This window comes from Falco biarmicus, chromosome 1, assembly GCF_023638135.1.
Source record: "Falco biarmicus isolate bFalBia1 chromosome 1, bFalBia1.pri, whole genome shotgun sequence".
Classification (NCBI taxonomy): domain Eukaryota; kingdom Metazoa; phylum Chordata; class Aves; order Falconiformes; family Falconidae; genus Falco; species Falco biarmicus.
In genome coordinates, this window is record NC_079288.1 from 108668966 (window position 1) to 108695991 (window position 27026).

The 27026-nt window shown below is 43.2% G+C and overlaps 1 protein-coding gene across 2 annotated transcripts in view; it reads left to right on the plus strand.

The window, feature by feature from the left end:
- Positions 1-9384: 9384 nt before the first annotated feature.
- The window catches only part of PRKG2 (protein kinase cGMP-dependent 2), a 33504-nt gene continuing 15862 nt past the window's right edge, over positions 9385-27026 (plus strand). The window contains exons 1-5 of one of the 2 annotated variants that reach the window (XM_056359024.1): positions 9385-9745; positions 12812-13336; positions 21369-21535; positions 23259-23372; positions 26160-26265. In XM_056359024.1, the coding sequence (XP_056214999.1) occupies positions 12825-13336; positions 21369-21535; positions 23259-23372; positions 26160-26265 (899 nt within the window). In that variant the 5' untranslated portion in view covers positions 9385-9745; positions 12812-12824. The remainder of the gene's footprint in view (positions 9746-12811; positions 13337-21368; positions 21536-23258; positions 23373-26159; positions 26266-27026) is intronic. The other variant, XM_056359017.1, reaches the window with a different exon arrangement.

Genomic DNA, 27026 nt, shown 5'->3' on the forward strand with positions numbered 1-27026 from the left:
GGAACATGGGGAGAGGGGCAAAGTAAAAAAAAAAAATAAAAATATTTTACAACCAGTTAAGACCCATTTCAGAGCACAGATCTGGGTCAAGTGCAGGATGTAGAGCTCTTTGCAAAATGCAGCTATGAAATACTTGGTGGCCTGTGCTGCTTTTCAAACAAGGTGAAGCCGAGACCACTGTTGAATTATCCTGCATTTGCTACACAGAGTGTGGCTGTAAACCAAAGCAAAACCAAGAAAAGCAGCCAGCTCTGGTGAAAATCTACTTCTGTATTTTTTTCAGACTACAGTTTGTTTTCTTATGCATCCATATGAGTGACACAATTTGCTGTTGTTTAAGCCAGTTCTACCATTGCAAATTTACTGTTTACCCGTTGCTCAGGGTTTTGCTGCGCAGCTGCACTATGGGTCATGTGTGACATGGGGATGGTAGAGTAAGCAAGTCGGGAAAGCTGATTTGTCCCTCAGGTGTGGGGAGCATCTCTGCATGATGAAACATTCACTGTTATGCTGTTTCTAAAGGAGAGTTGTATCTCAAGAGTTTTCCAGATATCCGCTTCTGTTATAGGAAGCAAAGTAAGTTAATAGCTCTCACCAGCAAGCTCTCCAGCTTGCTTCTCTTGAGAATTCCCACAAGAGTCTGGCGTGATTACAAAGGTTGGAACTGAAACTAATTATTTCTGTAGCAGGGAACAGGGCATTTTGCTGAGATGGTTTCATATGCAGTCATGCATGGCATTTTTTTATGGTAGCTTTCCATGGGGTACTCAAACTCCTTCTTTAAGTAAGATATCGGACAATGATACCACCTGCAGATGAGACATACCCAGATTTGTTGTCACAGTGCTAAGGCAGTTGTCCTCTGATAAAGCAGCTCTAAAAATATTTAAGGAGGTCTCTCATGTAAGTGTCACAGAAAAAGCCTGCTTGGGAGTAGCCTTCCTGCAGAAGCAGCGAGTAATTGACGTCTTGATTGGTGATTTAATGGGTTTTGCTTGGAGCACTCAAGAGGTGCTCTCTGTTGATGCAATCTTCCTGAGTGTTTCCCTAGAATTAGGAATATTATATTCATCTCTCTTTGGGTTTTCTTTCTGACTGTGTTATCTGCGTTCCCCTCACCTGCCTCCTTTTTAATAGGCAAAGTATATGCCTGTGTGTTGCCTGTAGAGCAGAGGAACCTCCTTGTTCCTCCTCCTTGTCAGGTCATTCACTGGTTGTGACCCAGTTTGCCTGGTGCAATGGGAATCCTGAGCAACAGGTTGTTGCAGAGCCTAGAGGTGCCAGTGGCCAAGGATGCGATAGACATGCAGGAGGGACAAGTATCATCCTCCCTCCTTTCTCATTTAGAAAGAAATGAAGGCTGTACTGAAAAACATAAAATGTATCCAAGAAGAAGAGGTAGGGGACTGCAGGCAGCCTGAGGTGGTCCTCCAGGAGGGTCACACATATTGTCTGGAAATGCTGCCTGCTGCCAGCTCATCCGGGCTTTCAGAGGGGGGAGTAAAATGCAGTTGTCTGTGCTAGGCTGGACTGACTGAAATTGTTCTTTGCAATATGGAGCATTTATGATGCTTGCGGGTATGTTGCTTGCTCTGCAGATCAAGTCCCAAGCTGAAACAGCCTCCTCTCTGGCTCTGGGAACATTTGCAGAAGCAACGTGCAGTCTATTGGGTGAACGGCCTGCCCTTTCCTCTAAATACCCGGGAGCAGCAGGTCCCTGAAGCTAGAAGAGGGGATAAACTGAGTGGCAAGATAGAAGGGGAACAAAACCGAAAACAGATCCTTGCTGTAAAGCAGAGGTTTGTTTTCACTTAGGCCAAGGTGTAAGAAAAGCTTGTTCAGCTGCCATCACCGGCTCGACCACCAGATGTCCGCACTGAACAGAAAAGTGAAATGTAGCCCGGAGAACAGCTGGCAAAAGGAAAGGAGACCTAAGCGGCAGAGAGGGGAAGTGCAAAGGAACATGCAAGGGCTTATTGCCGGGCCTGGGCACACATGAGGCGGGATGAACCTCAGGCCCCTCTTGTCGAGCTTTCGTTTCACAGTCCAGGACTATATTCCTACCACTGGCGATGCTGAACTGAGATTGATCTCTTTGGAGAGTGGGAGGAAAAAGGGAGGTCCCTCCAGTTTCAGTTGCTGTAGGATGTGGTTGTGGGATGTGTTAGGGGAGCACTGCTGTGGTTATTTAACCTGGCTGCTCAGAGGTGGGTGCCTGTCTCGTCTGGTTACTTCGGCAGAGTGCAGAGGTGAGGGGTGCCCTGGAGACACTCAAGTTCTGTGGTGGGATGGGAAGCCACTAAGGACCTGGACTGACACAGCCTTGCCAAGTCCACACAGCAAATGTAGCCTGTGCCATTTCAGCAGTGTGGTGCCCAGGCTGGGCTGCAGCTGGTGCAGATGTCTTGGTACTGTGCTCCCCTAGTTCTGGAGTTAACCTCCACCTCAGAGCTTTTGTGCGTGCACACGTATGTGTTTAACAAATCTTCTAAATAAACTGCCTGAAAAGGTTAAAAGTATTTTAATTACAATTTTAAATACTCTTCCATCTATAGTGTTTTAAGAAATGCTGTCAGGTGTGATGAATTAAAGAAGCAGACAATTCCCTCACACTTTGTAACTTAGAAATTTCCAGTTACAATGTGTTTTTTCTGTTTGTGCTGTCTCTGCTTACGTGACCTCCTGTAGGACACAGATAGTTGGCTGTATCCCTGTGGGTCAAACAAGGCACTTTTAGCTTATATTCATTTCACTTTTTACTGGTTTTTCTTTTCTTTTAGGCTAACGGAAGGCTGCCACGCCACAGAGGAAGAAAAACCATGCATGGTTGTACGCAAGAGTCAGTTCTGCTAGTTCAAAGGAAATGAGCTGGGCAGCAGTGAAGAAAGCCGACATGGTGTTGTGGTTTAATCCCAGCCAGTAACTAAGTACCACGCAGCCACTCACTCACTCTCCAAACCCCAGAGGGACAGGGAGGAGAATCAGGAAGGAATATAAAATTTGAGGGTTGAGATAAGAACATTTTAATAATTAAAATAAAAGCAAATAGGGTGAAAAACTATAATAGTAATAATAACAATAATATTTATAATGAAAAGGAGGGAGAAGGGGAGATGAATAAACTCCAAAGGGAAGGGAGAAAAGTGATGCACAATATAATTGCTCACCACCTGCTGACCAATGCCCAGCCAGTCCCCAGGCAGAGATCAGCAGGCCCCGGCCAACTCCCACCGGTTTATATACTGAGCATGACGTTCTATGGCCTGGAATACGCCTTTGGCTAGTTCAGGCCAGCTGTCCTGGCTGTGCCCCCTCCCAATTTCTTGTGCCCCTTCAGCCCTCTTGCTGGCAGGGCCTGAGAAACTGAAAATCCTTGACTTAATATAAGCATTACTTAGGAACAGCTGAAAATGACTGTTAACATTATTCTCACGCCAAATCCAAAACACAGCACTGCACTAGCTACTAAGAAGAAAATTAACTCTGTCCCAGCTGAAACCAGGACACATGGTGAGTACACAGTCATATAGAGAAGCCATAGAAGGAACTATATGCATAATTAGAGACAGAAAAATGTGTGCCTGCACAACATGCTTAGATTTGTGATCTTGTAGTCTGAGAAAATTCTGCAATCTCTCTAAATTCTTTTTTTCAGATGTAGTAGTTATATTCCTTATGAGCCAAAACTTCTGGCTTCTGGTGGGGGGGGCATGGCAGGCAGGCTGTGGGTGCTACACCTGGACTGTTGTTGATCTGCTGGATTGCGATGGCCAAAGGACTCTGTTTTTCTGCTCTTCCCTTTGTCTCCACCAGTGCTGGTGTGTCCTGGTTGCACAGGCTGCAGGGTCCCGGGGGGGGAGGCGTCTCTTGAATCTTTGTACACAGGTAAAACTTTGGACATACTTAAAAAGCTCTGAGCAGAAGTGAGGCTGTAAATGCTCTAGGGCTTGTGGGAGGCTATTATAAGATAGATTAATAACTAGCATCAATTACCTTTTCAGGTCTCCAGCCCTGCCTATGTCTTCCAACTTAGAGCAATCCCTGTCACAGAATTAATGTATTTTTTTGCCCTACTTGGCCAGATTTGGTTGAAGGATGTTTGGTTGACATGGTTGAAGTGGAGAGAGCACCCATGCATTAGGTTGTGTCTCCCTTCCACTTACTTTCCTGCCGCTCTTTGTGTGTCCCTCTGTTTCAGCCTATGAATTCTGGTGGAGCAGCTGCAGTACAACACCCTGGGGAGGCTCACAGCCTGAGGGCTCCCAGGTATGTGAGGGGCTGCATCTTGAAGTATATCTGTGGTGATAAATCACTGGTGCCAAGTGGTGTCAGCTTGTAGGAACCTTGCTGAAAGTCAGCACTGGGGCTTCTAAATGAAAACTTAGATATTTTTGTACTGCAAATCTTGCCATTGCCTAGTTGGGCTATTTGTTGTTTTCAAAAGCATAGAGAGGGATAAGAGAGATTAAAGTATATCCTGAAGCTGCTGATAAATAGTGTGGCTGCAGTCCCTATTCACATGTCAGGTACCAGACCTTTTATTATTTCAAAGCGGGGGTGGTGATTTTTGGTTGCCTTTATTTCTAGCCAGAAGAGAGAGAACAGTTGTGCTGTCTGTGATTCTGATCTCAGGTCTCTGACAAGTAGTTCTGTTTCTAAAACAAACTTAGACAAAAAGCAAAGAAGGAAAATGGACTCTATTGTGGTATGACACAGGAAAGTGTAAGCTTCATTTCACTGTTTCATTTGACAAAGTTTTTATCGTTAAAGAAATGAGGCAGACCAAGCCAGACAGGCCCTGAAATCAGTGATGATGCAGTACAGACAAGTTTAACTGTTACAATCTTTTTTTTTCTTTACAGTGATAGAGCTTAGATGGTTTATGTGCTTTAGGTTTCAGTGTTTTTTTGTTTGTTAATTATGGGTCTGCTCCAAAGATGGTTAGTGCCCTGAGGTACTAGATGAGCCAAAACCACAAAAATACCACACACATGCACACGCGCACGCACGCGCGCACACACACGCACACGCGCGCACACCCACACGCGTGCACACACACACACACACACCCACACCCCCACCCCACCCCTTAGGGAATGCGGGGGGACACGACACTGGACATGACACCAACCCCAAACAAAACACTCTTTCTAGGATTACCATAGACAAATGGGAATGTTTTAGGTAGGAGCACATCGTCTAGACTAGTGATTCAACAGGCTAGCCACAAAATTAAGAACAAAATTCTTAGAATGCAGGAACATTTACCAAAGCATGAAAGAAGCAGAAGCATTGTTATTTTGTAATCCCTACCTGTTTGAATCTTGTCTACAATAACAAACCCCAGACATTTACCATCAATTTTGTTCTTCAAAATGTGAACTCTGCAGCAGCAAGGCACAATCTAAAGCCCCATCTTTTCAAGTTTCTGCTCCTTGATACTTCATGGCAATAAATGTCTCATCCCTTTTTTCTTAAGGGCCAGCAATACAAATGGAAAGGATTAAAAACAGGACACTCCAGTTGTGCTTTGTAGGTTTATTGCTGCCCCTGCCATTTGCAGATAGGCCAGTGGGAATTGCAGACTACAGGGCTTGTGTAATACAGTTGTACAGCTTTTTCTTTCAGTACATACTGTCCAGGAAAGACCAGAAAGCAAGAACTGAGTTGCTTCAGAGTGGTTTCAGCTCCTTGTCCCTTTTATGGTGAGGGGGCATAAGAATGCTGCTTGCGTCTGCAGGTACATCGCTCCTGCACCTTCTGCTTCTCCAGGCTGTCTGCTGGCACATTCCTCTGCAGAAACTTTGAGGGTGTTCAGGCAGTGTAGAGGAGCTCTGAAATGCCCAGGGCAACCAGGAATAGTGGAGGGCTTTGCTATGTACATGCTCTCAGAGTCCTTTTTTTAGGTCCTCCATGAGGCTGCTAGATCACTATCCCTTCTGCCCCTGTCTTCCCTTGGTGGCCATTCTCTTTGTCTTCTCAGCTTCCTTCACCAAGTCTCCCAGCTGATTCCTGTGCATCACTGCCAGTCAGTTAGCCAGTAGCCCCTTTGGGTGGGGTGCAGCCCTCTGCCTACCTTCTGCCTTGCCTTTTAAGAAATCACAGCCTCTTAAATCAGACATAAGACATTTATTTGGATCCAGGATGAGCTCTTTTACTAACTTCAGGTTGCACAGATGGTGGCTTAGTGAGCACATCAAAACTGAAGACAATGTATAATGCTGTAGTACATCTAAATTAGTAAGGTTGCTTGACATTCCTGTACAGAAGGGAAAGTAATCCCTCTGTTAGGCAAAATCTGAGTGAGACTGCAGATTTAGAGATCATAGAATCATTTTGGTTGGAGAAGACCTTTAAGATTGAATCCAACTGTTAACCTAGCACTGCCATGTCCACCACTATAACCATGTCCCTAAGTGCCATGGCTACATGTCTTCTAAATACCTGCCATTTAGTCATCATCTAAATGGATGGTAACTCTACCGCTTCCCTGGGCAGCCTGTTACAATGTTTGACAACCCTTTCAGTGAAGAAGTTTTTCCTAAAGTCCAATCTAAACCTGCCCTGGCGCAAGTTGAGGCCATTTCCTCTTGTCCTAGTGCTTGTTACTTAGGAGAAGAGTTTGACACCCACCTTGCTACAACCTCCTTTCAGTTGTAGAGAGCGATAAGATCATAAGGCAACATCAGAATGATGAGACATGTCCAAGGTCAAGCCAGTCCACAGGTTATGGCTAAGATCAAGTTCAACATTGCCAGGCTACTGGGAGGTTTCTACTCAGTAAGGACCAAGATCAAGCCAGGCTGAGGTCTGGATCAGGTACCTTAACAGCTGGTTATAGCTGTAGCTAAGCTGGAGGCTACTACACCACTGTACTTGAGAACTAAAACCTCCAGGATGAGTGTGAATAGGTATAGGTGTAGGGCACATAGTGGGGGTTAATCAGGGCCATTAAGGCTCATTAGTGTCCTGAGGGCCCCAGCAGCTTATACCTTTCAGACATCTGTTAGTCACTTCTGTGTGAGCTTGGGCAACTTCTTTCTCGTGTGGAACTGTTCTTCCACTCTCCTTGGTCACCTTGGCTATTGTAATTGCAAACTTTTAAAATAGGAACTGTTTATGCTGTGCCTGTGAGCAACAAGCATAGGAGGGCCTTCATCTTGGCTGAGTCTGCTGATAATGAAGCAGTAGTAGCTGTGCACAAGTGTGTTCCTGGTTGGATTCCTCCAAAAGCTTATGTGCTGTGCAAACAGTAGACATACCTCCTGGCCCAACACAGCCCCAAGACCATTTCTTTCACAGCCATGACTTCAGTACATTTTGCCTCAGGTGGGTTTTGCCACAGTGTTGGAACAATGCAGCACTGTGAAATCAGCGTGCCTGTGTCCAGCACCCCAGCTGCAGCTGTGCAAGGGTGTGTTCAGGGTTACTCTGAAGCTGTCACTGCAGTTGATACATGACACAGGTCTCAATTTATTAAGGGCTCAATTTTTGCCACTCCTAAAAATCTTGATGCAGGGCTGTTTCTTTGTGCATTTGAGATGAAAGCAGAGGACTGAGTGCTATTATATTGTTGGTTGGTTGTTTTTCCCACAAAATCTCAGTTTAACTATTTCAGTCATTCTTCATCTTCCTTAGAATAATCTCAGTTGGTAACATCCTTCATATGTGAACTGTTCACATCTTTTAAGTTCCAAACTGCTGTTGGAATCTGTAGTGGTATCTCCAGTGAGTTTTTTAAATATTTTTTTAAAAAAATTTCTAACAATGTAACTTACATGCCATGAACAGTACCAAAAAATCAGTAACAAGTTAAATGAAAATTTGCCCTTTGACTTCAGTGGAAATGGAACTTGCCCTTAAACCTGCATCAACAATAGCTCAGTTGCAACGTTTATTATCCAGAAGTTTAAATGAGATGATGCATCCACTGTAGCTGTGTACTTGCTGACTGTTGGGCTGCTGGTGAGAGAATAATTTCTGCTAAAAAAAAAAGGCTCCTGGTATGCAAACTGAGGGTACCCATTGCCTTTTTCACTTTGCCAACAGAGCAAGACCCCGTACAGCCCTGGTGTACTGTAAGCAGGGAGCAGTCTCCCGACTCCCAGCTGCATTTCTTATGGACTTTTGCAACAGGATAAGAGGGAGCTGACAGCCAGCCTTATGCTTCAAGGGAACCCGACTGAATTGCTGCTTCCCAGAGCAGCTCACTCTCAGAGAGTAAGCAGTTGCTGGGATGTGTTTTCTCATCACATGCTCCTCTGTTCACTGTAGTATTTGTGTTTCGAGGTCTTGAGTAGTCAGTGAAATACATGTAGCCATTATTTATTTATAATTTTGACTTACTGTCACTGAGAACTCCACTGGAAGTAAAAGAATGTGCAGCCCTTCTCAGGCTGGTCCTGTTAAAGTTTAAGAGAGCTGCTTCATCCCAGCTGTAGGCAGCGATTGTGGAAGCTCTGCTGAACCCTGAGGTCTGGTGAAGCCGAGAGAGGATTTATAGTTAGGCAGCCTGACGGTGCATCTGATGGAGTTGCCTGGAGTGTTTCATAGATAATCATTTGTAGACATTTTTCACTAGTGGGGCTGCCAGGAATTGCACGTAGGAGGGATACCAGCAAAGACTTTAGAGCAGGGGTCCTCAAACTACAGCCCACAGGCTGGGTACGGCCCCCCAGGGTCCTCAATCTGGCCCCCGGTATTTACAGACCCCCCCCAACCCCCGCCGGGGGTTGGGGGGGGGAACCAAGCAGCCACAGATGACTGGCTGCCGCTTCATCTGTGCGCCGGCTGCCTTTTTAAAAAGTTTGAGGACCCCTGCTTTAGAGACTACCTTTGGTATTTCTCCTCCAGCACTGGCACTTTTGATTAGCAATTTTAAGTTTGTGAGTGGGACAAGAAAGAATTTGGGGTGAACGTAGAGACAGTCTTAAAAGGAGAGGGCAAGTGTAGAGGAGAAAATTGGAAAGCCATTAGCTACAGGTTGGGGTCAGACTGAGTCTGCATGACAGCATCAGTCGGAGAGGTGTGCATGCCATCTTCAGCTGTTGTAAAATCTTTTCACTCATGGCAGGCCGCTTGGGCCTAACAATCCTTGATTTGAAGACACCTGTTTTGGATCACCATAAGGAGATGTGCCAGGAGAGAGCAGCCCTTGTGAAGCCTGTACTCTGCCAAGAGTCACCGCTGAACGGAGGCAGTGCTGCATTCTGGGGCGAGCCGGGCTCTCCAGTCTGGGTGAGGACAGACCCCGGGACACGCGAGGGACCTCGCAGGAGGGCTGGGCGGTGGTGCCGGGGGTCAGCTCCAGAGAGCAGGGATGCAGGCTCCCTGTGCAGGCGGTCCCGCCGGGGCCACTTCAAAGGGCAGGGGAGAGCAAGCTCGCTGTCAGCTGGGCCCCGCAGTCACCTCCGTGGGAAGCAGAACGGGCTGAGGAGCTCGCCTCGTCCCTGGCCGCCTGGGACGGGGTATCCGCCTCCCTGCCGAGCCCGACCCCGCACCGGCGGCTCCGCGCACGCAGCCAGCCGCTGCCTCTCCCCAGGCGGAGCGCAGCCCGGCGCCCCCGCAGCCCCGCACCGCCGAGGGAGGGGACGGGCGGGCACTGCCGCCCCCGCCCCCGCCGCACCTCCCGGCCGCCCGCGGCGGGCAGCGGCGTTGGCGCCCGCCCCGGCTCCGCAGCGAGCGCGGGAGCGTCAGCCCGCCCGGCCCGGCTCGGCTCGGGGCCCCGGCCCAGCCCGGCGCGCAGGTGAGGGCGGCCCCGGGGCCGCCACCGCGGAGAAGGCACCGGCGGGTGCGGGCGGGGACTTGGGGAGGCCGGGACCGCGCCGCAGCGGGCGGGGAGCCGGGGGGCGGCCGCGGCCTCCCCGGGGTGGCGCCGGGCTCCAGCGGGGCGCGGCGGCGGTGCTGGCCCGGCGGTACCGGCACCCCGCCGCCCCGGGGGGCTCCCGGTGTCCGGGCGGCGCTCGGCGGCTGGTGCTGGACCCCGGCGGGAGGGCGGGGGCATCCTCTTCGTCTGCGGTGGGGCTTGGGGCTACCCGGCTGCTGGCCTCGCTCTGCCTCTGGCAGACCCCTCGAAGGAGCGTGTGCGGTGCCCGGTAGCAAACACAGAGCATGCTCTGGTTTTGCCTTTTCTCATTACTTATGGCTAAGGATTGGTCAGACCCTGGGGGCATAAGGTTTTAAGTTTTCTGTTGGAATTAACTACTGTAATGCTAGAGTACCTGTCAGTCTTAATCCTTGATTCCTGCTGTATGCTTGGCCATGAGTTTCCTATGTTAGGAGCCAACGAAGGGCACCGTGTGGAAATAGGGATCTGTCAGATCTGACTGCTGGTTCCATTGTATGTTGACGATTAATTGCACATATACAATGGGAAGACAGAAGTTCCTAATGTTTTCTCTCCAGTGCAGTTGCTATATTATGAACTTTGATCATCATCTCTTTATGCAGTAAACCTGTTTCTGGAAGCCGTCTAAATAGTAGGGTTTTCAGTGCCCTGGGGCACAGAAATTTGTTTACATTCTCCTGTGCCATACAAATTTATTTCTGACATACTACCCTGTTAGTTATCAAGCTGAAGCACCAGCTGTCAAAGTGTATCCAGGAAATGGGAGCAAAAGAAAAATATGCAAAGTCACAATAAGCAAAACAGAGTTGGGAAGAAAGGAAAACTAGATTTGCAGTGTGAGCTACCTTGTCAAGTATTTCAATTCCAACCCACTGAAGGCTGCAAACCAGAACCAAATTGTGCATCTGTTAAAACTATGGTTATACTAGCTAGTAATAGCAAATTGCTGAAGCTTCCCAATTTATTTCTTGTTGCCTGATCAGTGTACCTTGTCAGGGGCACATTCTTATCTGGGTCCAATAAAATGGTAAAAGAGATTCACTTAAGCCACATCACTTGGGGTTCAACCTGAAAAAGTTGGACTTCATTTATGAGGCAGACTCACAGCTACTTTGTAGCCTACTGTTGGCACTAGCAGCATGATTGCCTAGTTAGTGCAACGGAACTTTTATAAAAATTATTAAAATAGCTTTTTGATGAGGCAAAAATCAGAGTGCAAGGAAACAATTTGCTGTTCTAAGGCAGGTATTTCCTGTGCTGTGGTCTTTTGCAATAGCAAGATGCGGTTGAACGGAGTTCATCAAGAGCCTGAGCAGGGGTTTTGGGAAAAGCTCGATGGGACAGTACAGCTCATTCCTCCTCTCCTGGTGGAGCTCTCCTTAGGCTTGAATAAACCAAACTGTAACCTGGCACTGTTGTGGCCCACTGATGGGATTTATAGGCAGGCATTACTCCCCAAGACTAATTCTGGAGTTAGTGATTGTTGAACACTAGACTCCCAAAAGCAATGCATGCGTATTTCCCTCCTCAGCTTATGCAGTTAATACAGCCTGACCTAAGCAGCACATACTTCCTTGCTCATCTTGAAATTATACAATAAAATTTACCAAAGATAGTGTCCAGGGAAGGAGGTAGGGTCATTGCAAATCTGCTGAAGGCTGCTAATTGCAGCAAGTGCTTGAAGCATAGGTATTCTGACAGAAGTTGAAACTTTTTTTTTCTGGTCACGTTTCACGAGTAGACCATGGAAGGGGGGAGTTTCCTGTGAAAGGTAATTGTTCCTTGACAGCAGTAGCTGCTGTTAATGCTAACAAATGTGAGCCAGTTTGAAATGATTAAGAGAGCTACAGGAACAGTGCCAACTGCCTGTTCTTGGTAGGAGTAAATTAGGTCTAACTTTGTGCTGCCCTGAATTTGTCATCAGCAAAAAGACAGCAAGATTGGTCAAACTTGCTGGAGTGATGTCTGTATAAGGAAGGACTGAATAAGCTAGGACCTGTCATTCTGGGAAAGAATTCAGGCATACGTTCAGGTACAGAGGTAGGACAGAAACTTACAAAATACTATGGAAAAGGTTAATAGAGGTAAGTCTTTGTGAAACTACTTTTCCTGACTTTGATATCCCTGGTTGTACTTGAAGAAACAAATAAAAGGAGGTAGTTCTTCATGCAAGAAGCAGACCTGTGCAACTCTTGCTAGGGTCCTGCCAGGGTCTGCAGATAGGAAGGTTACAGGGGTTAAGTAGGGAAATGGGACAAGTACTAGGGTTAGAGATCCCTTGAGGATTAAATGAAGTATATCAGGCTCAGGAAATCTGAAATGTCAGTCAAGCAGCCTGTATGCTCATCCTGTTGATACCCTTTCCCGGGCATCTGCTTATGGCCATGGCCGGAGATAGTCTACAAGCTAGCCAGACTCCTGTTCTGATCAGTATGACTGTCCTTTTATGGTCATAACCCTTAAAGTCATTTAAAAAAAAATATTATTAACACATATGCTTGACAATCACATATCCTTTATGCCAGGCATATATGCGCCCACCCCACTGGCCAAATCAGTTTGTGTGCTCAATAATTATTCTTCACTGGGGAAGTGACCCAAACTTTTTTTTCTTCTAAAAGTTCTCTTGCTTCAGTAGTAAAGCGTAAGCTTGTCTTCTGTCTGCTGTTTGTTTGTCTTCATAAGGCTGATAGGAGCTTACACATCTCTTCAACTCACAAAAAAGAACTGGTTGCCATCAAGTCTTTTGCTTTGTTTCCACCAGCCTACCTACATCTTCTCATTGCCTTTTACTCCTCTGACTTTCAGTACTGGAAAGGATGAAAACAATCAACTGTGTTTACTATAGTTGTCTATCTCAAAGTCAGCTGCCAGTTAAATACTAAATTCATTAATTTGCATTCAGGTTTTTTTTTCTTCTTGTTGGGGAATGAAATAAAACCACAAATTTATTTTCTCACCTAGGTTTCTGGACAAAATGGGGAATGGATCAGTGAAACCCAAGCGTTTGAGGCGGACAGATAGACATGTAGCAAACCTCTCTATTGGCTGTGCTGGCAACAATAAGTTTTTGAAGGACCCAGGTCTAGGCATCAATGTGATCAGTGGGCAGGCTGATGTTCTTTACAGCAGGGTGCTTGAACTGGAAAAGGAGCTGAAGAGAAAAGATCAAGAGTTGCAAGAGCGTCAAAGTCATGTTGCTGAGCTTCAGGAGCACTTGGCTATGCAGACTAAGGTGATAGCAGAACTCACCAAGGAACTTCAGAGCAAGTGTATACAGTTGAACAAGCTGCAGGATGTTGTTAGCACTCAAGGAGAGCACTCTCTTCAGCCTTCTCCATTTAAAGTGGCTTCAAGGATTCAAGCCTCTGCTGATAGGAGGAGAGGAGCCAAGGAAGGTGTATCTGCAGAGCCGACAACACAGCTATATGATTTGAACAGGCAAGCTACGTTTTCGTTTGAAAAAGCAAGAGTCCGAAAGGATTCCAGGTGAGCTCATTTCAGGGGGGTTATATGCTTGTGTTACAGGGTCCACTTTTATCACACTGATACCCTCTCCTTGTGATAAATCAAGATTCAAGTATTCATCTTTTTTAAACAGACTTTGTCACTGTGTGTGTTAGATGCTGGTTGAGTTTGTGTGTAACTTTAACCAAGAATCATCTGTGTCCCGCAGACTTGAAGATGGAGAGCGGTGGGTAGCCTCTGCATTTTAGTTGAGGAAATTAGTTAGTCTCTTTGGGATTTATCTTTACTGCCAGCTAAGCAGGACGTAAGCCTCTTCTCAGGTCTAGGTTTGACTAGTGCTTGCAGCTTAAGCTATACTCTGGAGCACTGATGAACAGAAGGCTGGATGCCTTCACGTGGGTTTGGATTCTTATTCTGATAGCATGGATGGCTTGGGAAGGAGCAGGTGGCTCCAACTTAGCTCTCCCAAATGCAGCATGGACACCAACTGTGAGTGTATACAAAGTTTTTCAGCCCAGTTTCGACTCAGTCTGGTGCAAAATATGAGGAAATGTTTTGTATGGTACAATTATTCTCTTAGCAGCTTCCTTCTGCCCTCCAGCTTCTGATGGTCATGGTGTAGGAACCTAATTTTACTTGTTCCTCTTTGAATCCAATTATACTTCTGGCCTCTACAAGAGCCAAAAATACCCATGGTCGCAGCTGACCTTGTGGACAGGGGTATGAGACTGGTATCCTTAAACATACCTTAGACCCTCTGTTGCCTTGCAGTGTAGACATAACCTGAGTATTTGTTTTAACACGGTGGTAGCCAGAATCTATCTGCACTTCAACCAGCAGCTTCAGTGTCTTAGACTTGTGAGGAGGTTTATTATTCTGTTAAGAATTAATGGCTCGTTTGAGGCTGTACTGTAGTAGACCTGAGAGCTGGCAGACTTGATTTCTCATCTGTCATGTCCAGCACTGCACATTAGAGGCTGTCTTGTGAACTAGAAAAGCTGCCTGAGTCACCATAAGGAGCTGAAAACTTTGTCTAGCAGTGTTTTCCCAGAGTAAGGGAACTGTATTTTTTATCACAAGTACCTGAGCAGTTTAAATAATTCTTTGGTTTAGAAGTGTTCTGTTGTAATTACCTGTCTTCTTGGCATGATCCTTGTGCTGCAGTCCACCAGATTGTTTTTCTGGAGTGCTTTCAGAGGCAGAATTGTAACAGCATTGAGGAGTGAACCAAAGGGAAGAGCCAGTTGATTAGCCAAGTGCAGCACAGACTTTGCCTTTCAGAAGAAAAACACATATTGTAGCTTAAATAACCTGAATGTAATGCTGATCATGTGATAGAAGCAGACCTAGAAATTTTCCTTCTTGATTCAGTGGCTCGGCACTTCTAAAAACATTTCCTTTTTTGTTGTATGCCGTCTCTATTTTCTTGTCTTTCTAAAAGATTTAGTGTAACATAACAGGGTAAAGGAGCAGTTCTCTTCCTCTCCCCTCCTTTCATCTCTTATAGTCTGGTTCAGAGATGGTCATCGTTACTGCTAGGGCTCCCATAGATTTATAACAACTTAGAACACACCATTCCTAAATTTATTCTGATGCATACTCCTCTGGAAACAACTGACCGCTTAAGCATGCACTGCATTGGCAGTAAGAGCACACCATTCCTCCCTTCTCCCCATTCCAGCTTTTCTGTGATTCTGCTTTGCTTTCTTCTTTTTAGTACTTGCACACTCTTGAATTTTCATTTAAATTCTTGTCTTCCATGATGGTCATTAAACTTGGATTTGTCTGCTAATTATTGTCCTTAAAGTAAGTAATTTGAGAGTGAAGTGGAACTCCTTATTTGTTTGATTATCTAGCACTAGGAAGTGTACAAACCTGGCCAGAGCAATTAGAATTAGAGAGTTGCCATGTGTTCTATACAAAAAAAGGAGTTGCTTCTCAAGCTTCAGTGTGGAACTAAGTAAAAACATTTTGGACATACAACCAAATCTTCAACTTTTAATACTAAAATATTAATTTAACATAAATATGTGACTTGTAACTGACTAAAGAACTCATGTCAGCATCTTTCATGGGAGTCAGGATTATGACTGAATAAAAACATACCTTGCAGCAGCCCTGCAGGAAAGGACTTGGGAATACTGGTGGATGCTAAATTCAACATGAGGCATTAGAAAAAGTAATTTCTAGGGTATCTTAAGTATTCAGTAGATCATTCCAGACATTACAAATATATTTTCTTGGACTGTTAAACTTCAACTTCATATTTTACCTAGTGTTTTTAAACTTCATTTTCTGCAAGTGACCATTTTCTAGCTTTAGCTCTTGGTGAGAAATGAAGTGGTAATCTTTCTGTGTTTTACATATAGGTCCAAGTGTGGTCCAGTAGTCAGGAAGACGATTAAATAGTGAAATATGGTCTTGTGTTATTGGCGTTTCAGCAGGTGGGGGTTTTCTTGTTGTTGGGATTTTTTTTAGTGATGCTTTCTATTAATGTTCTTTTTGCCCTAAGTAGTTAGGTAAAAGACAGTTCAGACTAGTTTTGGGTTTATATACAGTTTAGACCATCTCCAGGAGTTCATGTCTTTGAAACCTTTGGCTGTGGTTCTGAAACAAATCTGCCTTATTGATGGGTACATGTCATCCGCTTTGCAGTGATCAAAGTGACTTTGTTCAAATATCTTAGGCTTTGAAAGACTAGACATCTTGGATTATGTACAGCAAGTATGGGTGATGAGTTAATACATATGCAAGACACTAATGAACCCTCAGTTCCTGTGATGTGATCAATTTTAAAAAAACTTGGAACTCATACCCAAATGTCATGGTTTAACCCCAACTGGCAACTAAGTACCACAGAGCCACTTGCTCACTTCCTCCTACAGTGGGATGGGGAGAGAATCAGAAGAGTAAAAGTGAGAAAACTTGTGGGTTGATATAAAGACAGTTTAGTAAGTAAAGCAAGACCCGTGCACGCAAGCAAAGCGAAACAAAGAATTCATTTAATACTTCCCATGGGCAGGCAGGTGTTCAGCCATCTCCAGGAAAGCTGGGCTCCATCCCACAGAACAGTTACTTGGGAAGACAAATACTATCGCTCCAAACATCGCCCCACTTTCCTCTTTCTTCCCCCAGCTTTATATACTGAGCCTGACATTCTGTGGCCTGGAATACCCCTTTGGCTAGTTCAGATCAGCTGTCCTGGCTGTGTCCCCTCCCAATTTCTTGTGCCCCTCCAGCCCTCTCACTGGCTGGACCTGAGAAACTGAAAAGCCCTTGACTTAGTATAAACATTACCCAGCAACAACTAAAAACATCAGTATGTTATCAACATTCTTCCTACACCAAATCCAAAACACAGCGCTGCACCACATACTGAGAAGAAAATTAACTCTATCACAGTCAAAACCAGAATACCAAAGTATTTGTCATTTGCAAGTTAACATTTTTTTCCTGCCACAGCCAGCTTAATGTTAGCTTCTGCTCTGTGTCAACTCTTAGACCTGGACAGAATGCTTTTTTAAATTACCCTTATAGAAGATGTATTTCATAGACCAACATATATTGTAGTCACAGAGCGAAGAATTTATGCTTTCTCCAATAAATCAAGTAATAGTGAAAGGTCTTGCTCAGACTTCTGGGGTGGGGGCACATTATCTTTGGATGCAATAGTGGCCAAAGTATCGTTTGATTTTGAAACAGTTTGGAAGCAAACAGATGTGAAAAAAAACACCACAAAACTGTTTTAGACATAGCACTACTATGCCCCTCCGTTAGATAAGCCTATGATACACATACACTTGTTTAAGCCACCATCACCTTGCTGACGAGACAACCAAATGCTGGAAGGCGCACACACTGCGCTTCTTTACCTCGGCTGTAAATACTGTAGCAGGTCAAATTCAGACAGTTGGCATACATGTAAGGACAATGTCTCACCTTCACTGTCTACAGAATTCTGTCTACTGTAATTAAAAAATACTGATCCTTTAGCCTAACAGTGTCCATAGCAGTGCTCAGAGTTACTGGTATAGGTAGCTGCCTCCCCTTTACAGAGAGAGGACTTAGTGCAGCCCCACTTCTGCATAAGGCAATTGCACAGTGTTGTTCTGCAGTTGTGAGAAGAGCTGTTTCAAAAGGAGGGGAAGCTCCATGCTACATTCTTAAATTTGCATTGAGTCCAGAGTGTTACTAGTTCCTTTTAGAAACATTTGTAAAACAAATGGCACAATTTTATGCTATGCATTTAGCAGAATTTTAAGTGCCATACTTTTGTTTGGAGTATCTCAGCATGAATAATTTTCATGAAAGTTTTAGAAGTTTTCAATCGTTCTTATCTATCCCCTATGAGTGGATATTTTCTCATGTATATATGTCATCTCTTGAACTAGTTTGATAAATCCTCTCAATTTCCAAAAATAAGAGTTTTTCCTTAATGGAAGTTTGAGCATTGAACATTTAACTGAAGCCTAAAGATTTGAGCTTGAACACGGTATATGAAAGCAGATCTCTTGAACAAGTCTTTCAAATGGAAAAAATTTTAATCTCTTATCCTTTGCTGTGTTAAGTATCTGGGTGTCTCAGTATCCATAGGACTTGATTCTCCATTTTTCTGTGTCCTTCCAGAGCATGCTATCACCATCAGCAGCATTTAAGTTGTCTATATCAAGTCCCTTTTCATTATGGGCTCAGGATCATGACCCAGTTCTCTTATCAGCCGTTATTGTTTGGGGAGAAACTATTCTGACACTTGACATTGATATCTTTTACCAGTCAATGACAGCAGATAACCAAAAATCTCTTATTGTAGCAGACGGGTATATTAAGAGAAAGCAATGCTCTGCAAAGTATATCTTGTACCCTTGTACCTATGAGATGACATCTCTCTTATGATAGGAATAAATACCTAATCCTGTTCACAAAAAAGCCTTTCTTAAAGTGTCAAGTGCTATTTCATATGATTGACTGGGAATGCATTGAAAGAGGCAGGGGAAACATTTTCACAAGAGCTAAAAGCAGGGAGGGGAACAAAACCAGGAGGAGGGTGCTATGGCAGAGCTGGCCCTGGGCAGTGAAGGAAAGTCCTGCTAGTGGCAAGACCAAGAAATATCTCAACACCAGTACAGTTGTGTGGAGCTGTGCGCCCCCTTTTTAGCCATGCAGTAGTATTCATCAGGACAGTGACTGGCACCAATGCAGGATTAAACGTCTTCAGGACATCTGGTTATTTCCAGCAGCAGTTCTCAAAAGTGGGGCAGGTATAGGGGAAGCTGAGGAAAACAATGGAGAGAGAACTGTTAGATAGATACTGTGCTGCATGCACATGAAATGACTAAGCAGCTGATTCAGGAGCCTGAGCTATGGCTGTTGTACTCATGTGTCCTTCACTCTTTGGGCAGCAGCACTTTCTGAAAACAGCAAAGCCTCCTGTCCTGTATTAGTGCTCATTTTAAGTATGAGTTTATGAACCATTACTGTATTTTATTGTAGTATTGTATGCATGATGCAGTCCAGGGTGAATTAAATAAGCAAGGCTGGTTTTAGCAGAACACAAAGTTAGAGATTATATTCTAAAAACCCTGTTGCTTTCAGCAGAAACAAAGTTATGATCTCTGTTTCTAAACACAATCCTTACCATAGCTACCTGATTTTATTTTTCTTGCCTCATCTCATCACCTTTACTTATTTTCATTCATTATGCAGCTAGTAACATTGTAAGTCTGCTTACTTGCTTTAACTAATTGTTTGTTCCTGGATTTTCTTCAGGAGATTTCCCCACATAATCTAGTTTTGATGATAACCTTGCATTGTTCTATGAATACAAGCAAGAGTGAGCCTTAAATGCCTCAAAAAGCTGTTAGGGTGTTTATTTTGTTGCATAGCTTCCTTACACAGACATATTAAGAACACAGGGACTTCAAGGCAGAATTTATCTTTCATTTCAGCAGTAAAGGAAAAGCACTCAGTAGGTCCATAAAAGCTCCATCAGTGCAGCAGTTGCTTAATTGCATTCATTTCTGGCATGGATTCAAGGCACTGCTTTATAGGAAGCCCTTGACCCAGAACATAGACAAGTCAATCAGAGCTCATAGATTGCCTGGTACAGATGTAAGCCAGCTTTCTCTCTGATAGTTAGTCATTATTAGTGGATTCATCCACTGTTGATTTTTCCACATCTTCTTAAAATCCAACCACTGGGCTCATCCACTGGTGGCTCAGATAGACTGTTCTTGCCTTTACAACTCCCCCATTTATGTGTATTGCCTGCTGCAGGAAGTGGTGCAGAGGCTCTGTCTCGGGGAGCAGCGAGAACAGAGTTTCTCTGCAAGAGTGTGTGAATCAGCGGTGACTGCAGCACAGGCAAAGCCCTCACTAACCAAGGCACCATCCCACCAGGCGTGGACAGGACGGGGCAGAGCAGGGTGGTGAGAACAGGGTCCACCAGGAGTCTGGCAGAAGAAGAGACCACTCAGATGTGAGCTGTAACCAAGAGACCAAAACAAAGTACTTAAAATAACTAGGCCAATACCCATCCAGAGGACAAAACCAAATCAATTATTTCTATAATATAGCTCAGGCAAGAAGTGAATGCCCAGACGTAAGCTTAGGTTATAAAGACAGATGGGCAGAGGGTGCATGGGTGGTGGTCCCACGTGAGGCTGGTCAGGGTAATTAAGGCCTTTTACTGCCCTCAGGGCCCTGACAGGCTAGTCCTTGGTCACTGATTTACCTGCCTTTTGTCTGACTTTTATGGGTGCCCTGAACCATTTCCAAAGACTTTTTAACAAAACAGCTTGGGATGGGTGTAGTTTGTTATAGTATCACAAAGTGCGTATCGTGTAACTTTATTGCCTTGAATGCTGAATTTTAGAAAGCAAAGAGGTCCAGCATTAATGGCTGCATACCTATATCCACAAGCCTTTGTGTTATATTTTTACTTCTGATTATGCCCTAAAAACTCCTAAAAGCAGTAAAGGGCCTGCTTTGGGAAGGTTCCCTTATGTTTAGTCATCCTTCAGGAGACAGTATATTTGGCATCCCACATGAGCAGACTACTACAGGATTTTTACTCAGGTAGGACCATTTATGCTGTTTGTTGTCATCTGGGCAAAGGAAGCGGGCAAAGGAGAGGTGGAAAGAGTTCTACAGGGCAGTGGACGGAGGGCAAGAAGCAATATGGGAGGTATCAGCATGAACCCTCCACCTCCACACACACCTTTCCTGGATCCTGGACTTACTATGTGAGTTTTGGGACAACATTCAACAGGTACTTTGCAAGCTGACCTTGCGATCGTGTCCTGATCATAAATTGGCTTAGCAACTATGAACGGGGAATGCCACAGGATCAATGTTATTTTGCAGGTGGCAAGGGAAGTTTTCTGTAGTCATTTTCTTGATCACATTTGTTTACAACTTGCTTCATTTTTTCCACTACCAATGTCTTCTAACATTTTCCTAACAGCAGCACCTGTGAATCCTGTTTTTGCATACTTTTCTTTCCTTGCATCTTTCCTCACCACAAGGGAGAAACTCTTCATGAGGTCTTAGTACCATCAGTGTTGACTTTAACCTTGTTCTTATCATTGGTATTATGTTTTTGCTGGATATTATAAAAAATGTATTAGAATGTCGGAAAAGTGGACCTGATTTTGTAACGGGTTGCCTTTCCTGTACGGGCAGTGATATGTAAAGTCATACCTTTCATGTTTCTTACTTTCAGGTAAGCAAGGCTATATACCTTAGTTGTGCAATGGGGAAAGAATGTGGTGAGAAGCAGTGCAACACTTTCTGGGGAGCATGTCTTCTACTGGGGGCCTTTTTACATCTGACCTGATGCTTTCTGCAGGCAGGGTCACACAGGAAGAAAGAGGCCATAGCATGGCACAGCTAATGGGATGTGTATTAACTGCAAGAATTGTAACGTTTGTCAGTGGTACTGGTCACAAATGTGTTAGAATTGAGAGGGACCATCCTGAGAGGAATGAATACCTGGTGAATGATATACCCCAACCATGCCACATCTTTTAAACTTTGTTTTTTTATTTGAAACCAGTGAGAAGAAGCTTATCATGGATGCCCTGAATAAAAATCAGTTCTTGAAGAGACTGGACCCTCACCAGATCCGGGATATGGTGGAATGTATGTATGAAAGGACTTTCCAGCAAGGGAGCTATGTCATCAGACAGGGAGAGCCGGGCAATCACATTTTTGTGCTCAAAGGTGAATACTGCTTACTCATACAATGCACAAGCACAAGAAACAGGAAAGTAATTTAGAATTCTTTGCAGGAAACCACAATGATAATGTTTGTGCTCTTAAATCATTTATGCTGGCCCTGCTAGGGCAATGCACGTTTTACCTGTGACTTTTTGAAACAGTGAGAGCAACAAAAAGCACCTTAGAAACTTGAACCTTGATTTAATGCTATTTTGTGACCTCTTCCATTTCTGAAAACCTAGAGGCCAGCAAATCTTTTCTGTTGTAGGTATAGCCAACCCTTTCTTCTCTGAAGGAAGAGCAGGTATAATTTAAAGTACAGAAACCTGCTCAACAGTGCAGCCACTTCTGAAATAAAACTTACTTTTCAACATTCATGAGAGTTTATACCAGTTTTCTGTGTATGGGAAACTGAGAGATGAAGTCTGAGTTTACCATTCTCAAAGCTTAGATTTTTTTTTTGTTAAAAAAACCAGCTGCTTATTTTTCCTGGAAAAAACTCACAATACAACAAAACAAAAAACAAGCTGTAGGATAAGAAGACTTCCCTAAAATAATGCCGACAGGTCTGAAGTAATCTCACTGCAGTCGTCCATTTATCTGCACTGATTGCTACTGTGCTTACACTCAAATCTCAGATCACCCATAGTGGAGCCCAAGTTTTAGGAACAACTGAAAGTTGCTCCTAGCAGCAATACTCTCTTTCATCATCTCACTATAAAAAAAAGAAAAAAAATTAGTATTTGTGATTAATTTGCATACTTCATCAGTTCTGGACAATTAGAAGGCCCAGAGGCTCATATAAATCAGAGTTCATGCTGTAAAGAGTATGTTCTGTTGAGGCAGGAATATTTAAGCCAGGAGCATGCTGGTATAGATTGGAAAGCACATCTTCTGATTTCTGGCTTCATATGGATGGGTTAGTTTGAAAAATTCATGGTAGCTGTGTTAGGTTAACAAAGATGGTGCAGGGAGAAAGAGGGAGTCAGATTTGCAGTGGGGTAGCTATATTCTTGCTAGGCAAAATGATAATATTTTGAAAAACAGATTAAATATGAGGAAGAAGTTGCGCACCTGGAAATTTTTCTGGCCCATTAGACCTTTTTTGAGGAGTCAGCGGGTGTCTTTGAGAGAAGAGGGACAAACTTTCTGAACATGTTTAGGGGAGGGCTCTTTGGGGCCATAACCCATGAAGAAATTCAGATTTGCTTTGACTTTTGCTAGGTTCATAGTAAGGCTCAAGGACAATTTCTTAAAGGAAGATTTAATGCGCTTTTCATTTGTCTGCCTTCTCCTTTGCATTCTGCACATAAATACATATACATGTATATGAACAGACAAACCTTATGAGTAATTTCTCCTGTGATCATTATTTTAAGACTTGCTTGTCTACATCACACCATCTGAACCAGTACTGACAGTTTGCTGTAGAAAAGATTTATCCCATCAGGATTTAGAACAGCACTTTTCTATGGCCTTTTTAGTGTTGATAAGTTTTTCTCAGCTTTCCTTCCCTTCCAGACCAGATTTGTAGATTAGCAAGACATTTGGGGAGAGGAAAAATAATAATCTCTACTGGTTTAACATGTGGTTCAAAGCACTGTTTGCATCGTTGCTCCCATTCCTGTGCTCCAGGGAGTGCAAAGCCAGAAATATATTGATGTGTTTTCCCCTCTGTGCAGTTGAGCTCAGTTTTAATACCTGTTATCATGACGATTTTTGACAGAGGGCAGTCTGGAAGTCTTTCAACAGAATAAACTACTCTCCTCAATACCTGCCTGGACAGCATTTGGTGAACTAGCCATTTTATACAACTGCACACGGACAGCCTCTGTGAAAGGTACCTAAGGTTTATTATAACAACATTACTCAAAATGAAAACTATATACTTTTGTGAGGTCCCTGTTATATCCAGATTTTCTTTGAAGTTTTCATTTAGTAGATGTATGCATGTCCTGATTATCTACAGTAAGCTCACATTTCATTCCTTGAATTCTTTCTGCTTGGGAACTCTAATAATGCTATGCCATGAATATAATTCCATCTGTAGCATGACCTTTGATAAAAAATTAGGCATCTCCAAAGTATGCTGGTTAGCCACACCTGGACTAAACTAACTGTGTAAGGAAGGATTGTGTTTTAATGTTGAACAATTTAGTAGCAGCAATCGTCCTTTGGCTCTTATGTTCTTGTCAAATGTAACCCTGAGGCTGAAATTACAGTGAGTTTGAAAAGATATTAAACCATGGCATTTTTAATCGAGCAGGTAAAGCTTAATTCAAGAGGAAATAAAATATGTAGAAATTAGTTACTTTTGTACTTCTTTTAGTTCTATGTCATTAAGCTACTGAGTCTTGCCAAGATCCATTTGCATTTGGCATTTGCGACTGGTATTCAGGAGAAGATTTGAGTTTGATCTCAAATGTGGGAGAGATGAAGCTTCTAGTTGAGACGTACTGCTTCTCTGAGGCAAATACTGGCTCTTGATTTATGTTTACCAGCTGACCAGGATAGAGTTTAGCGTTGCTCTGATACAAATATCCCTATTCCCACATAAGACTCAGAATTCATTTGTCAAATACCCCTTAATTCCTTTTTTAACCTGCCGTAATTATTCTGTGACAGACCAGTAAGTGACCAAATATGATTAAATTAACCATTTTTCCACTTTCCACCATTCTGTAAGTATTACTTATGTCTGCAGGCTAATTTCTGTTCCTGTCTAAATCTGCAGGAACTTTGAACCACTAGTAAGTACGAAGAGTTCATGAAAAAGGAGCAAATGCAATAAAATGAGTTGTTTGCTTCAAAAGCTTCTGGTCTTTCTTCCTGCACCCAGTTTAAGCACTTAATCATTGCTAGCTGTGCAGATGGAAGTTATTACATGTAATCTATTTTTGTTGCTGCTTGATAAACAGAACTGCATCAATAATGTGATTATTTTTTTCACTGGCACACTGTTCTACTTCCCTATTTTTCTTTTTTGCCTGGTGTATAGTATTAGTGTTATAGTATTTCTGCATAGTAGGATGTCATGCTGCTTTAGACCTTTGTTAACATTAATTGGTTTTGTGATAGGACAAGAATCGTCCGATTACGGACAAGAAAAGGTGTCTGAATGCTTAAAATCACTGCGGAAACCCTCCCCACTCCAACAGCTTTCTTGTGCTGCTGCTTGTAGAGGAAGAGCAGTACAATGCCATAACTGAGCATGACTAGTAAATACATATGTGAAAACCCCTTCTTGATGCTGGATCTAGTGATTTCCTTTACCTGCAGCCTTTGAAAACTGACAAGTGAAGGTCTTAAGCCAGACAGCATTTCAAAGGCTGCTGCTACCCAGCAGCATCTTTACATGCAGTAGCTGTATTTGAAACTGGGAACATGATTTACTCCTATGTTTCTGAATTTCTCTGTCTCATCTTTGAGATTACAAGCTTTTTTTTCTAGCTGTATAATTGCTTTATTTGGTTAAGGTGCAAGGTACAGGAAAAGCATCGTGATAGCTTGGATACTTGCCATATTTTCTTCATGCAAAGTAAACCAAAAGGTGTTATTTAGGAGAAAACAAAACCAAAGCAATACCTTTGTTCTCCCTTCCAGCATCCAAAAATATTTTTTGAGCTAATTTGATAAATGGCAGTTAAGAGCATATGTGTATATCAGGTTTAAGTACAAAGACCAATGACTGTGCATGATTCTAAACCTGGCAGGTTGTTTTCCTGCCAAACTGATTCTATGTTTATAATAAATCGAGGAAATCAATCGCTCTAATTTTTTCTGTAGCTTTCCTTTATCCCAGAGAAAACAGTTTTGTTCCTTCTTATGACAGAAGGAAAAATGCTGAATATAGTGTAGCATCTTTTAGAAGAAGAGATTAAATTAAATAGAATCACCTTATTTTGCTTAAAAAAATAAGAAGTGCAGTGTGTTCTGCTGTGTCATTGATTGCACACAGAGGCTGCTTAGTGGTTTGCACCTTTGATGGTGAATCTTATAAATACTAACTGTGCTAATATTTTGATTACCTTTTGAAAGATAATCATTAATGTTTTGATTACCCTTTATTCTCTTATAAAATGGCTACACTGGAGGAAAACTGTCTGAGGATCACAGGATTAAATGAAGTAAAATGTATTTATTGACCTCTGTTATTTCTCTCACAAACATTTGCATGTAATCTGAATTAGAGATGGATCCAAGCCATAGTATTCAGCATTTACCTCATAGATTTTGGAAAACTTCAGCCAAGTTTTTGTTTCTTTGAAATCAGCTCCTTTGATTACATTGCAGCCTTTGAGTGCAATGACTGCTCACAATGAGGAGTAGATCTTCACGAGCGTTCAGCCCCGTTTGTGGCTAGGATTTCAAAGTTACTCAGCCTGCAGAGTTGCATGGAAAGCGTTCCGTCGAGGAACCATTTGGAAAGCTATGTCTTACTTTAGTGAGCGTTGTTTAAGTGGGAGCTGAATCCTTTTAAAAGTCTGACTGCAGAAAGTGCTGGATATTTTAAAGTCTGGCCTTGGGCACTTTGAAAGAGCTGGTCTGTCTTGTACCGTGACCTGATACTGTAATATCTTCCATCAAATCATACAGAAACATTGTTGATTTTGTTGTTTTCTTAAAGCGATCACCAATGTTAAAACATGGGCACTGGACAGAGAAGTGTTTCAAAATATCATGAGAGTGACCGCACAAACAAGACAAGAGCAATACAGAAACTTCCTTAGAAGGTAAAAATAATGCATTTCTAATACTGGTTTGGGCTGCTCCTAAGGTGCACAACAATACTGCACCTGTCTTAGAGAGAGGGAGAGGCACTCAATGCAAAGATCCTCAAAAGCCTGAATATTTACCTCTTGGGTTTTTTAGGATTCACAAAACTGTTTTTCCCATTTTGATTGTTTTTCTCCTGTATTACGTTAGGAAACAGTGATAGGTGCTTGAATGCTTTCAAGTAATGGAACAAATATATAGGAAGGATTACATGGCTAGATGTTAAAACAATATGTTAAATAAATCCTCCAACTAGAAGTTAATTTGCTGCTGGAGTAGATTAAGGAATATTCCTCATCCCTTGGAGACTTGAATATGAGAACTGCACATCTCGGTTTATGAACTAATTCCAACATAAATTACTAGGAAATCTGCAGAGTACAACAATGCTCTCTCCTGCAGGGAACACTGAGAGCTGTACAGTGCTTTTCCTTGGGAAGAAGGTCAAATTAGAGGTTTCAAACCATAGTTAGCTGATTTCCTATTTTCTGTCTTTAACAAAGAATGACCATTCTGTTACAGCTTCAAATTTAGATCTCAAGCCTGGCCATGCATAGAATGTCCTGTGTATTTTTGCATCCATCTCCATCTTTGATTCTATAAATACTTCTTTGCTGAGCCTGAGCAGCTAGAGACCTCTATGATTTCCTAACTTGTAGAAGTCCAAGTGCTCCGGATGGGAAGTTTTTTCATTCTTACCAGCAAGTTCACCAAGTCA